The sequence below is a fragment of the Bos indicus genome, chromosome 19, assembly GCF_029378745.1.
Source record: "Bos indicus isolate NIAB-ARS_2022 breed Sahiwal x Tharparkar chromosome 19, NIAB-ARS_B.indTharparkar_mat_pri_1.0, whole genome shotgun sequence".
Lineage (NCBI taxonomy): Eukaryota > Metazoa > Chordata > Mammalia > Artiodactyla > Bovidae > Bos > Bos indicus.
This window is the reverse complement of record NC_091778.1, coordinates 30502489-30514313: the sequence shown is the minus strand read 5'-3', so window position 1 is coordinate 30514313 and position 11825 is coordinate 30502489. Positions and strand designations below refer to the sequence as shown.

Genomic DNA, 11825 nt, shown 5'->3' with positions numbered 1-11825 from the left:
GGGAAGATCCCCTGGAGGAGCGCATGGCAACCCACTCCAGTATTCTTACTTGGAGAATCCCCATGGACAGAGGAGCTTGGCGGGTGAGATGGGGTTGCGAAGAGTCGGACAGGACTGAGTGATTAAGCACACAGGCAAGCGTAGTGAATGATGAAGCTGGGGGAGGTATTGTGTAGAGGGCCTGAAATGCACAGGCTGAGACTGTTGGCACTGAATATAAAAGGTTACTGAGTAGGACGCAAGGGTGGGTAATTAGAAGTATACATAGAGATTAAGGGGTTCAGCTATTCACAGTTTAGGAAATGGAATTTAATTTTCCTATAGAGTAGGCTAACAAAGCTTTTACTTCTATACCGCTCAGTTCAAACAAAGGTCAGCTTCCTTCAGCACCCCGGTCCACTGGTCCCAGCAGAGCAGGAGCTTGTCCAAAGGAATTTTGTAGGTCCCTGGCACATTGCGTGGATCTTAGTAGTCTCCCACTAATGTCTGTTGACAGAGTAAACGAGTGTAGACTTCTCGGCTTGGCGCATCTCGGTTTCAGGAGACGTGGTACCCTGGGCCGGTCTCGCTTTTGCATGTAAAGGCTGTTCCCCCTCTTCTCCCTTTATCGGTAATGACCTGCTTCCAATTCTACTAACTCGAGTTTTGACTCCGTCGCCGCCTCACTCGGTCCCACCGGCTGCCACCTGGCTCAGGAGTCGGCTTCAAGTCTGCCTCTCACCCCTCGTCCAGTTTCCGGTGAGTCAAGTTCAACCCCAGGTTCAACCCTGACAGTGACGGCCACACACACATTCCCTCACCGGCACCTCGGAGGAGGCGCACGCCCACCACCGGCCAACAGGCCGCGCAGAAAGGGGCGTTTCTAACCCCGCGGCTTTCCGGGGTGGGGGTGTGAGCCTGGAGACCCCTCCCGAGTAAGCCGCCTGCTCTGCGAGGGAGCGCCCGGCCCTCAGCGGGCGTGGCCGCCCTGGCCCAGCCCCCGCCCAGCCCCGCCCCCGCGCGCAGAGCGGGCCCCCGCCCGGCCGCCAGCCCCTCTCCACGTCCGCTGCCCCTCCCTCGCCGCGGAGCCTGGCCGAGGGGGATGCTCCGGGTCCCACCTCCCCTGGGAGCTGCGCATTTCCGCGCGCCAGGGCGGCCTCGGCTGCGGCCGGCCCTCGCGGCGGACGCCCGCGTTCCGCGTCCCCGGGAAGTTGTCTCCGGAGCCCGCGGCGCCTGGGTCTCCTCCCCCTGAGCCCCGCCCCCCCGCCCCGAGCTGGGAGCCGCGAGCCGCCCGGCCCGGGGGCGTCGCCGCTCGCTCTCCGAAGCCAGCGAGTCTCGGTTTCCCTGCGCGGGGTGCACGTCCCTCGCCTGCCCGGGGAACCCCGGTTACCCCCGAGACGGCGCGCGCCCAGAGCGCGGGAGCCCGGAGCGCCGGGCGCCTGGGACCCCGCGGAGCCGCTGCCCAGCCCGCGGGGCTCGGCAGGGATGCAGGCTGCTGTGTGAGCCCCGGCGCCAAGGCCATGTCCGGCGCCCGCTGCCGGACCCTGTACCCCTTTTCCGGGGAGCGGCATGGCCAGGGGCTGCGCTTCGCCGCGGGCGAGCTCATCACGCTGCTGCAGGTCCCGGACGGCGGCTGGTGGGAAGGCGAGAAGGAGGACGGACTCCGCGGCTGGTTCCCGGCGAGCTACGTGCAGCTGCTGGAGGTAAGGGGCGAGGGCCGGGGCTGGGAGGCCGGCGCGCTCGCGTACCTGTTGCCTGTTCCCGGGAGGCCGGAGCCGCCCCTGCCGGAGGGGAGCCCGGGGGGCCGCCTCTGTGCGCTGGACCCAGAGCCGCGCGCTCCTGTGGGCGGTGGAGGCGGCGTGCGCCCTTGGGGCGTGGGCAGCGCGGGGTTCGCCCCCCGAGCGCTCCCCGTGCCGGGCCTCTCGAGCACATCGTGGCCGCCCTGAGGAAGCGAGAACTTGTTGCCAGTGTAAGCTCGGGAGCGGGCGGGCGCGTTCCGGCGGTGGCCGGGGCCGCCGGAGGGCTGCGGAGTCCGGCGGTCTAGGGAAGACGTGCAGACGATCGGGATGTGAAAAGTGGCCCCGGCGCCCCGAGCCTGCCGACCCGTGGACAGTTGTGCTGCGGCGGGTCAGCTCCCCGGCTGCCTCCGGGCCGTCCACTTACTGGTCAGCTGAGCCTGGCTGGCTACCAGCCCGAGCCCCGTCAGCAGGTCTGACCCGGGGGTGCCGCAGCCCCCAGCCAGCGCCCCCTCCCCTGGCCCAGCTCCCCTAGGTCAAGGTTCAGAACCTGGAAAGTGGCTTGTCCTGGGGTCCTGGCCTGGCCCCAGGTTTCACAGGACCTGCTGAGCCAAGTCGACTGGCTGTTTATTGTCTGGGTGACAGTTGGGAGGCCTCGCTGTCCTCTAATCGCTGAGCTCATGGTCACAGCCTGAGTGGGATCCGAAGTTTCTAAAGTCCTTTGGTGGGGGGTGGGAGGTGGTTTTACAGGACGTCCCCTTCAGCCTGACCCCAGGATTGCTGCAAAGACTAACTGTGAGTCGTCGGAAATATTCTGTCAAAATACTGTCCAAATCATAGAGATTGAATTGATTAATAATTTAACCCCCACCCCCCACCGACCTACTTCACAAAGAACAAAGTAGCAAATTTTGACTGAAAATGCTCTGTGTGACTCAAAAAAGACAGACAGAAAGCCAGATAGGGGTGGAATGGTTATGGGTGAGTTTGCCTGAGAAAAACCCTCTGGAAACATTATCAGAAATCGAGCCTGGCCTCATAGAGATACAGTGATGTTTCTTTCAGGTCCAGAGAACAAAATCCCTCCTATGAGGCTTTAGTAGCCTTTGAGCAAAGTTGAGGCTGGAAGGAGCTTTCATGGGCTGTCCACTGAGGCTATTTGGAAACCTTCTTGGTTCTGTAATTTGAGAGCCAGGCAGCGTAGGGGAGGCGCAGGTGTTTCTCAGCTTTCCTAACTGCCTTCCTGAGATTCAGGTGTGAAAGAAAGCAAGTGAATGGCCCCTTATGAAGATCTGGAGCCTCCTTGTTTCTATTCCAGAAGCCCTGGGAGAGGCTCCTGTGGTAGAGTCCTCTGGTGGCCACACTTTTCCAGGAAACACTGATGTGGAAATCTGGCTGTTGGATGTCCGGTGAGGAGCGTCCCTGGCTGGACTGAGCCAGCTGTGTGTTGGGTGGGGAGTGAGGTTGGAGGGTTTGTCCACTGTGTTAGCGAGAGTGAAGTGGCTCTGCTTTTCCTTCCTGGGAGGAAAGGGAGGGTGAATCAGACCCAGGGGACAAACAGAACGATCAGATGGGACAGTTGTGGGTGTGTCGGTCACAGTTTGTGGTATATACATTGAGACTCTCCTATCTCCTAAGGGGCTTTCAGACCAGCACCCATCTGAGGGAGCAGTAACCCTGAGAGGGGCTCCCATTTTGTTAAGCACTTGCTAGGCACCAGGTATGGTCCATGCATTGTCACCAGTTCCCCTGACAGCCCTGGGAAGGGGAAGGAGCTATCCCCATTTTTGTAGGCAGGCAAATTGAATGAAAAAGGTGAAGGCAGTCAGCCAAGGAGTAGTTGGTTAGCAGCTCAGCTGGCTGAATATTACCCTTTGGGCCTCTGTCTCTTTTAAACTCAATATCCTGGGTCACACTGTACCAGAAGGCAAGTGAAGGGTCTGGATCCTTGTGGTGAAGGGTCTGTGTAGCTCCTGAGGTCAGCCTGCCGGAGACAGCGTCCCTAAGGGGCGGCAGAGATGCTGGGGCTACGGTGAGGGCAGCTGCTCCTACCCACTTGAGAAGCTCTCCTGCAAACCCTGATGTTTAATTTCACTCAGAGCCAGCTGTGTTTCCCACAGGTGGAGGGAGGAGTGGGCCTGAGTCCTAGGACTCTTTTCAGGGAAAAGCAGATGCAGCTTTGACAGGGAGGGTCTTTGTATCTGGGAACTTCATACATGAGCAGGCCTGGACCTCGAGGCTGAGGTTAGTAGAGATGGAGGATATGCAGGTAGGTTCCCCTGGGTTGCAATGAGTCCCCAAAGATAGGCTGGGTTAGGGAATGCAGAACTCGCAAGGGGGTCGCAGGTGGTGGACTGGCCAGCATAGGGAATCATGGGTCTGGAGGACTGCCAGCCAGGTGTTGGTGCTGAAACCAGGTGGCCAGAGAAGGAGCCCGTAGGTACTAGAGGTGGTAAACCTCTGCTAGTGGGGTGCCTGGCACTCAGCTTGCAGAGGGGCATGGAGTTCAGAAGGCCAGGGGAGCTGTTGGGGATATAAGTACAGACAGAAGGGGCTACACTAGGCTCCTGAGGCAGGATTCAGATGGGGGGATGCACAGCCTAGCCCCCACCCCAGTGCACCATTTGTTCTGATAGAGTGCTGTCAGGAAACCCCATCTTGGCAAAAATGTGCCAAAGATCGAGAGCCGTCTGTGCAAGATAGACACGCCTCAAGGATTTCCTCCTTGTTCATGTGGAAAAAAAAAAAAAGGGGAAGCACACCCCATTGAGAGGAGTTGAGAGCTGACAGGGAGGTCAAAAGACCCACCCTGGTGGCCAGTGAGCCCCTGAGCAGAGGCCAGTTTGACAGAGGTCCTGGTTCCTGGGGAAATCTTTTGGTCAAGACCCCAAGGAAATGAGGGAATGGGCTGCACATACTTGGCTTCCAAAGGGTGGCTTCCAGGAAAACCTCCGCCAAGCAGAGATGGGGAGCCCTGGTAGGCAGGGACTGGTCACAGGGATCCCACTCTTCAGTGGATGGGGCAGCCTTCCAGAGGGTGACAGGCGGAGGGAGCCAATTTTCCCAGAAAAGGGAGGAGGCGTAATAGATAAGATGCACAGCTGCCTAGGAATTATCAAGGCCCTTAGATAAAAGCCTAGAGGATCTGGTGGCTCAGACGGTAAAGCGTCTGTCTGCAATGCAGGAGACCCGGGTTCGATCCCTGGGTTGGGAAGATATATCTGGAGAAGGAAATGGCAGCCCACTCCAGTATTCTTGCGTGGAAAATCCCATGGACGGCGGGGCCTGGTAGGCTACTGTCCATGGAGTTGCAAAGAGTTGGACACGACTGAGCGACTTCACTTTCACTTTAGATAAAAGCAAGCAGAAACATCTTTCTTGAGGGTCTGATCCACCACAAAGAGCTCGAGGAGCTTAGAGAGACATGGTTGAGGAGCAGCTGAGGTGATGCTCTTACCTTGAATGGAGAGAATTAAGGATCTGGAAGGTACTGTAAAGCATCTGCAGAAACCTCTAGAGGTTTTGGGGATTAATCCTAGGGGTTGGGGGGCTGGTAATAAGATTGGAATGCACACACAATAGAGCTTTCCTTGAGCGAGGTGCTGTTTTCAGCATCCACAATCTGGCTGCAAGGCCTGGACTTCAGAGATAGTAACGGAATATGAGACTTTGCCAGTCAAACTAGTTGGCTGCAGAGGGTCACCCTTGCACGTCCTTCTCTCCAAGTCCTGTTCTCCCATTTTGGGTTCAGGTGATTGTGTTGCAGAAGTTTACAGAACGTTGCTGGGGGAGAGAGATGCTGGGCTGGGGAAGTGGGCTGTGCTGTGGATCATGAGGGATATTTTATCCATTGCTGTGAAATAAGCCCCCTCAAAACTTAGTGTCACAAAACAACTGTTTGTTACTATGGCACACGTTTCTGTGGATTGATGGGGCTCAGCTGGGTTGTTCTTCTGCTGGTCTTGGCGTCTCTCATGCATTTGCAGTCAGATGGTGGCCAGAGTTGGGGTCATGGAGGCTCCGCTGAGCTGGAACCTCCAGAAGGGCATATTCACTCACCCATCTGGTGCCTTTCATGTGGCTTCTAATGTGGTGTCTCATCCTCTGGTGCCTTTCTCTGCAGCAGAGCAGCTGGAGTTTTGACATACTGACTTCCAAGAAAGCAAAAGTGCAAACTGCCAGGCCTTCTTAAGGCTCAGGTTCAGACCTGGCGCATCGTTTCTGCCAGGTTTCATGGGCAAAGTGAGTCTCAGGGCCAGTCCCTGATTCAGGGTAGGAGGGCGGTTCATACAGGTGTGGGTACAGGTGTGACACTGAAGCAAGGTTCACTGAAGGCCATTTTGCAGACTGGCTACCTCACAAGGCTAGGGAGAATACCTGGGACAGATGATCCGTTAGAGGGGAAGGTGTACCAGGTCACATGGATGAGAGAGCTTCGGGGAGGTAAAATGAACAGACTTGGTCATTCTGCTAGGAAATTCTCCATCGTCATCCTTTTATGTTTTGTTTTTTTTGTTTTGTTTTTAAAGATGCCAGGGATTTCTTTGTAATGGCGATTAATGATGCAGCAGAATTTGAAACCAGATTTTTCTGTGCCTGAAGCCTGGGTCTGTCTCCTGAGCCACTGACAAACCAACTTTTTCAAGTTGGGGCTATTTGGTGCTGGTTGTTAATGGACATCATGCATCCGAACTGCCTGACATCTTGTAGATGCTCGATATGTTGCACAGATTGGTTTTAATACAGGGCCTTTCTTTTTGTAACATGGAGATTACCTAAAATGGGTGTGACCTTGTTCCTCATGCCTGTATTTTTCAAGGCAGTCATAAGCTCTGTCCACAAAAGAAATAATTAGGGCTGGTGGTTCGCGGAGCATGTGATTGTGACTGAAAAGATTAAGGTGCTTTCTGCCATCTTCACAAAGTCATCCTGCCCTTTGATTTGGGGGCTGTGGCCAGCGTTTGTGGCTCCCGCTGTGTGAAACTCTACCTACGGCCCACCCTCTGCCTCCGCTCCTGAGCAGCATTCCCCCCTTCACTGCTCTGTGCAGGTCTGGTCAAGTGGCCACCCCCTCGGGACTTCAAAGCAGTGGGCAGGGTTTGTGGATTCTCTGGATTCGGGGCATCTTCACAAAAGTTCCCTTAGCAACAAGTCGGCAGGAATCCCTGACATCTGTTAACCACCACGTGAATCCCCGGAGTCCATTACCAGTTAGAAACATGAATGAGATGCTGACCTGCTTGTACTCTTCCCAGCCCGAAGAAGCCCAGCTTTTATCTTACAGCCTGGTTGACCTTGTCTACGAGCACGGATGCTGGGCCTTACCTGGCTGGTGAAAGAAAAGGTTTGGTAAACCAGGAAATCTTGGATATAAGTTAGGTGTTAGGATTTTTATCCAGAGGTTGGGGTTCTCCCAGCTTGCCCACTTATTACTCCCAACAGCCACATGACAAGCTTTCTAACAGAATGTCAGCACGGGTCCCCAGCACTTAAAATTGCCAAATAAGTAGATTCCGCTCTGCCTGCAATGGCGAGGCTGCTGGATAGTGTTCCCTGCCCCCACCTGTTTTTGATTGAACTGTATATGGGATCTTAGTTCCTCAACCAGGGATCGAACCCATGGCCCTTGCATTGAAAGAGTGGCGTCTTAACCACTGGACCACCAGGGAAGTGCCTGGGTGGTGCTTATTCCCATGGAGAGAAGTAGAAGTGGTGGCCAGCTGGCGGGCTTGGCTTGTCCCTTGGAGCATCAGAGCATGGGTGACACTGTGGAGGTTCAGCTACGACAGGTGTGTGGTGCCAGGTTTGCATGGGTTCCTCAGAGGACTCGCCCACCTCTTGCCTTTGCATTTAGTGTCTCTCCTGCCTCCCATCTGATAAAGATCAATTTTGTGAGATAAACTTCCCGGTTCACTGCATTCCCCTCATTTCTTGAGTTGGTAGCCAGACTCAGTCCCCAGGGACTCACATGTCCCATGTCCATACTACACTTTTAATCTCTCTCCTCCTCTAAGTGCCTTCTCCCCCCACCCTCTGAACCCTCTGACGGTGCATGTCACCGTCATCTCTCCAGTGTCACCCGACTCTACCCCTTCTTACCTTTCCTCTCCTGTTCGGTTGAGTGCAAACCTGGTCTGTTCTCCCTTAGAAACGTTCCTCAGAGCCTTCTCCTTCTTCGCTTGTGTTGGCAGACTTTTTCTGAAAAGGGCCAGGAAACATTTTCGGCTTTGTGGGCCAAGCGGCATCCTCAAGTTATAGCTGCGGTGCTGTGATGTGCAGTACGCCGGAGACAGTGAGAAGCTGTGAGAGCACCCATATGGTCCCTGTCACAGCCACTCAGCCCTGCCTGTGGAGCACGAAGCAGCTCGAGAGGAGCCCTGAACCAGCGGGTGTGGCTGTGTGCTGATAAAACTTTATTTATGGACGCTGGGATTTGAATTTGTGCCATGCAGTATCTTTCTTCTTTTGCTTCATTTTCAACTATTTAAAGATGGATAGGCCAGGGACTTCCCTGGTGGTCTAGTGGTTCCCCTAGACCACCTAGGCGGTTCCCCTGGTTGAGGAACTAAAATCCCACATGCCAAGGAGCAACTAAGCCCTCATGCCACAGCTACTCTCGAGCCACAGCTAGAGAGTCTGTGCACTGCAGTGAAGATTCCCTGTGCTGTAAGACCTGCTGCTGCTGCTGCTAAGTCGCTTCAGTCATGTCCGACTCTGTGCGACCCCCCATAGACGGCCTCCCACCAGGCTCCTCCATCCATGGGATTTTCCAGGCAAGAGTACTGGAGTGGGGTGCCATTGCCTTCTCTGAACTAAGACCTACACAGCCAGAAAAAAAAGATGGATAGGCCCTTCCTTAGCTCTGGGCTGTGTGTGGTTTGCCAATCCCTGTTCAGAAGTTGATCATTCATTCAACAATCCCTGAGTGCCTAACAATAGACTGTGAATGCTACTGTAGGTGAAGCAACGAAAGGCATAGAAAAGAAACTTACCTTTTAGTTGGAGAGATGATAAACTAGCAAAAAAAGAAAAATATATATATATATGATTTTATATATATATATATCTGATTTTATAGTAGTATATATGATTTTAAAGCAGGGTACTGTGATAAGTTAGGGGTGCAGGGTACAGGAAGGGGGGTTCCAGAAACTGTCAGAGAAAGCTTCTGCAAGGAGGGGATATCTGAGCAAAGAGCTGAGTGAGCCAGGCACATGAGGATCTGGGATGTGAGTGTTTGTTCTGCAAATGCAAATAACCTTAGAGAGGGGAGTATGTTTGATAGATATGAGAGAACCAGAATATTCCAGAATGGTTAGAGAGCAAGGACAAGCTTGGGATGTGGCAGAAAGGGAGGCAGGTAAGTTGGATAGTTACTTTCCTTCTCTCTACAGTATATGTAACTTGATTTTTCTCTATGAATTTATGTTTTATGTACCTGTTCTGCACAGTGAAAGAAAGGTACTGTCAAGCATTTGAGGTTCTTGCCTTTCCCTAGATTTGCATTTATGTTCTGGGGAATTTAACTGCAAACAGCGTCATTCCAAGGGCCCAGCTGTTCCTCCGTGTCCTTTGGGCCTCTGCTGACCTGTGCTTTCCTGTGTGGTTCTCTGTTTGTCTGTCCATACTCTTTTTGCCAGAGACAATCTCCTGTCTGAAGGGTCCCTCTATCTGGAGCCCCCTCTGCTCCTTCTCAGCGGTTTTTGGGTGGACAAAATCGGAGTATCATTCTCTGACACTCTCTGAAGCTTCTTCTGCCTCCAATGATGTGCTGGTAAATGTTTATTGATCAACTTTGGGGGATGGAGGGTGGAAGTTCTGATTTGTAGCATCTGCCAATTTCTGGGATGTAAATACTCCCGCCATGGCCGATTTCAAGCTACAGATGGTTTCTTTTCATTGACTACATTGGACCTGTCATCTTGTGTAAAATTAAGGTATACAGCCTGTTCATCTGATAGCAGATATTATAACATGATAGCAACATTTAGCACCTCTATCACATTCCCTATTTATCCTTTCTTTTTCAGTGGTTCGTAGCTTTCGGTGTGATTGACAGGTTAGCATGCTCCGAGTTGTTTTGGAAAGCTCACCTGGGCTGTAGTGTGGAGGATGGATTTTAAAGGGCAGGAACAGGAGCAAGCAGATGAGTTCGAAAGCTGGGAGCAGGTTGGTGGGAGTGGAGGTTCTGAGAGAGAAGGGGATGGATTTGGAATATGTCTTGCAGGTTGAGTCAGAAGAATTTGCCAGTGGATTGACGGGGGACGTGAGGGGCCTTACCTCTGCAGGACTGTTGTGATGTACTCTATGGTATTTTCCTCATCCATGAATCGTCTACTCTGCCACCAGAGACCTCTTCCTTCAAAAATGAGCTAAAAGGCAAATAAAAATTGGGGAAAAGTTAATGTCCTTAATGCAGGAACTACTTTTATAATTTTTTTTTCCCCAAAAAGCAGAAACAGGAACACATCAGTATGCGAATGGGCAGGGAACTTGGATAGACACTTCATAATAAAAGATGTGCAAAGTCATCAGCATATTCAGTCTCATTAGTAATCAAAGAATTGTAATTTTTTTGGAAAAGGTAGCTTTAACGAAAAGCGTCAACATAAAAACAGAATGAGTCTTGGCTAGAGTGTAGGAAGATTGTCATATGCTTCCCAGAGTGTAATTTGGCAATACATCTTAAAACCATAACAATGTATGTGCCCTCTGCCCCAGCAGTTCCACATGTAGAAATTTGGACTCGGGAAGAATCAAGCCATAAGCCTCAGAATACCCGTTGCAGCCTGTTTCTGTTATAGCTCAATTGGCCACACCCGACCTTCCCACCTGGAGGAACTGGTTAAAACAAGGTTCACCTGTGCCTCACACAAGGCCACCCATGCAAAAGGGGTTCAGCTGAATTTGAAAAATAAAACATTTTTGTCAGTGATGCTAAGTGTTTTTAATGGAGTTAGCGTGGTTCAGATTTCACCTGATGACAAGGCAAAATGAGCTGGTGTTTCCAAGAATGAACTGCTTTTTAAAAGCAGAGACTGTGTCCCATGCATTCTCTGATGTATCCTTTTGTGCAAAGACCCAGCTGAAGGAGTACTTGCCTGGCCCAAGGCCATGTTCTTTTAGATATCCTTAGTAACAGCAAATCTTTGTCTTTCAAGGGGTGCATTTGGTTTTTTTGGAAACAGCCAGATTTTATTTGGAGCCAAGTCTGGTGTGTCTGTATGTGTGACTGTCTGTCTGTCACCTTGTTGAAAAAAGGATGTAAAGCAGCTTACCAAAAAGCATACGGTACAGTAAGATAGAAGCATAAATACATGGGGAAATCTGGGGAAAGGAGAAAATAAGATGATGGAGTGAAGTCTGAAGAGTGTAGAAGGTCATTGAGTTAAGTAATGCTGTTCAGGGTTTAAAACGAGGTCCTCAAGTCATGATGTGTTTGAGCTGTTCTCAACGGGGAGAAACAGATGTTCTGAAGATGGCAGCATTGGGGGCTTAGGTGCTGTGTCAGTCAGGATGGGTTAGGGAATGCTGCTGTAACAAACAGTCCCCAAGTCTGAGTGCTTAAAAACAATATAGGTTCGCCTCTTCTCACACTGCCAGTCTATAGCAAGTCAGTTGGTGGCAGCGAGACCCTCCAGGAGGGACCCAGGATGAGGGAGCAACCACGGTCTTGGATCTTGCTGGGTGACCAACAGCACCTGGTTCTTAAAGCTTCTTCCCACAAGTGGCACATGGCGTTGGTGCTCAGATGTCATTGATGAAAGCCCAGCCACACCTCACTTCAAGTGGGTGGGGTGATGTAGTCCTGCCCGGTGCCCAGAAGGAGAGGAGGAGTGAGCTGCATGTATATGGACGGCTTTGGTGTCCACCAGGGTGTGTCTTCACTCAGGGGGATGCTCTGTTTCTGTTCTAGTTTAGTCTCCGTATTTTATGGCCATACCGAGTGGTGCTTCTCAAGTTGACTTTGATACCTCTAGAGCAAGGTTTCTGGATGTTGTTGGATGCAGATTCTGACTTAGTAGGTCTGGGGTTAGGCCAGGGACTCTGTGTGTCTGATAGGCTCCCTTGGAGTTCAGCCCCAGCATGGGCCCATAGCTACTGAGACCA

General features: G+C 52.4%; 1 protein-coding gene across 2 annotated transcripts in view; it reads left to right on the top strand.

The window, feature by feature from the left end:
• The first annotated feature begins 1069 nt into the window (after positions 1-1069).
• GAS7 (growth arrest specific 7) overlaps positions 1070-11825 on the top strand; it is a 210456-nt gene continuing 199700 nt past the window's right edge. The window contains exon 1 of one of the 2 annotated variants that reach the window (XM_019981774.2): positions 1070-1682. In XM_019981774.2, coding sequence (XP_019837333.1) covers positions 1549-1682 — 134 coding nt within the window. In that variant the 5' untranslated portion in view covers positions 1070-1548. The remainder of the gene's footprint in view (positions 1683-11825) is intronic. The other variant, XM_019981775.2, reaches the window with a different exon arrangement.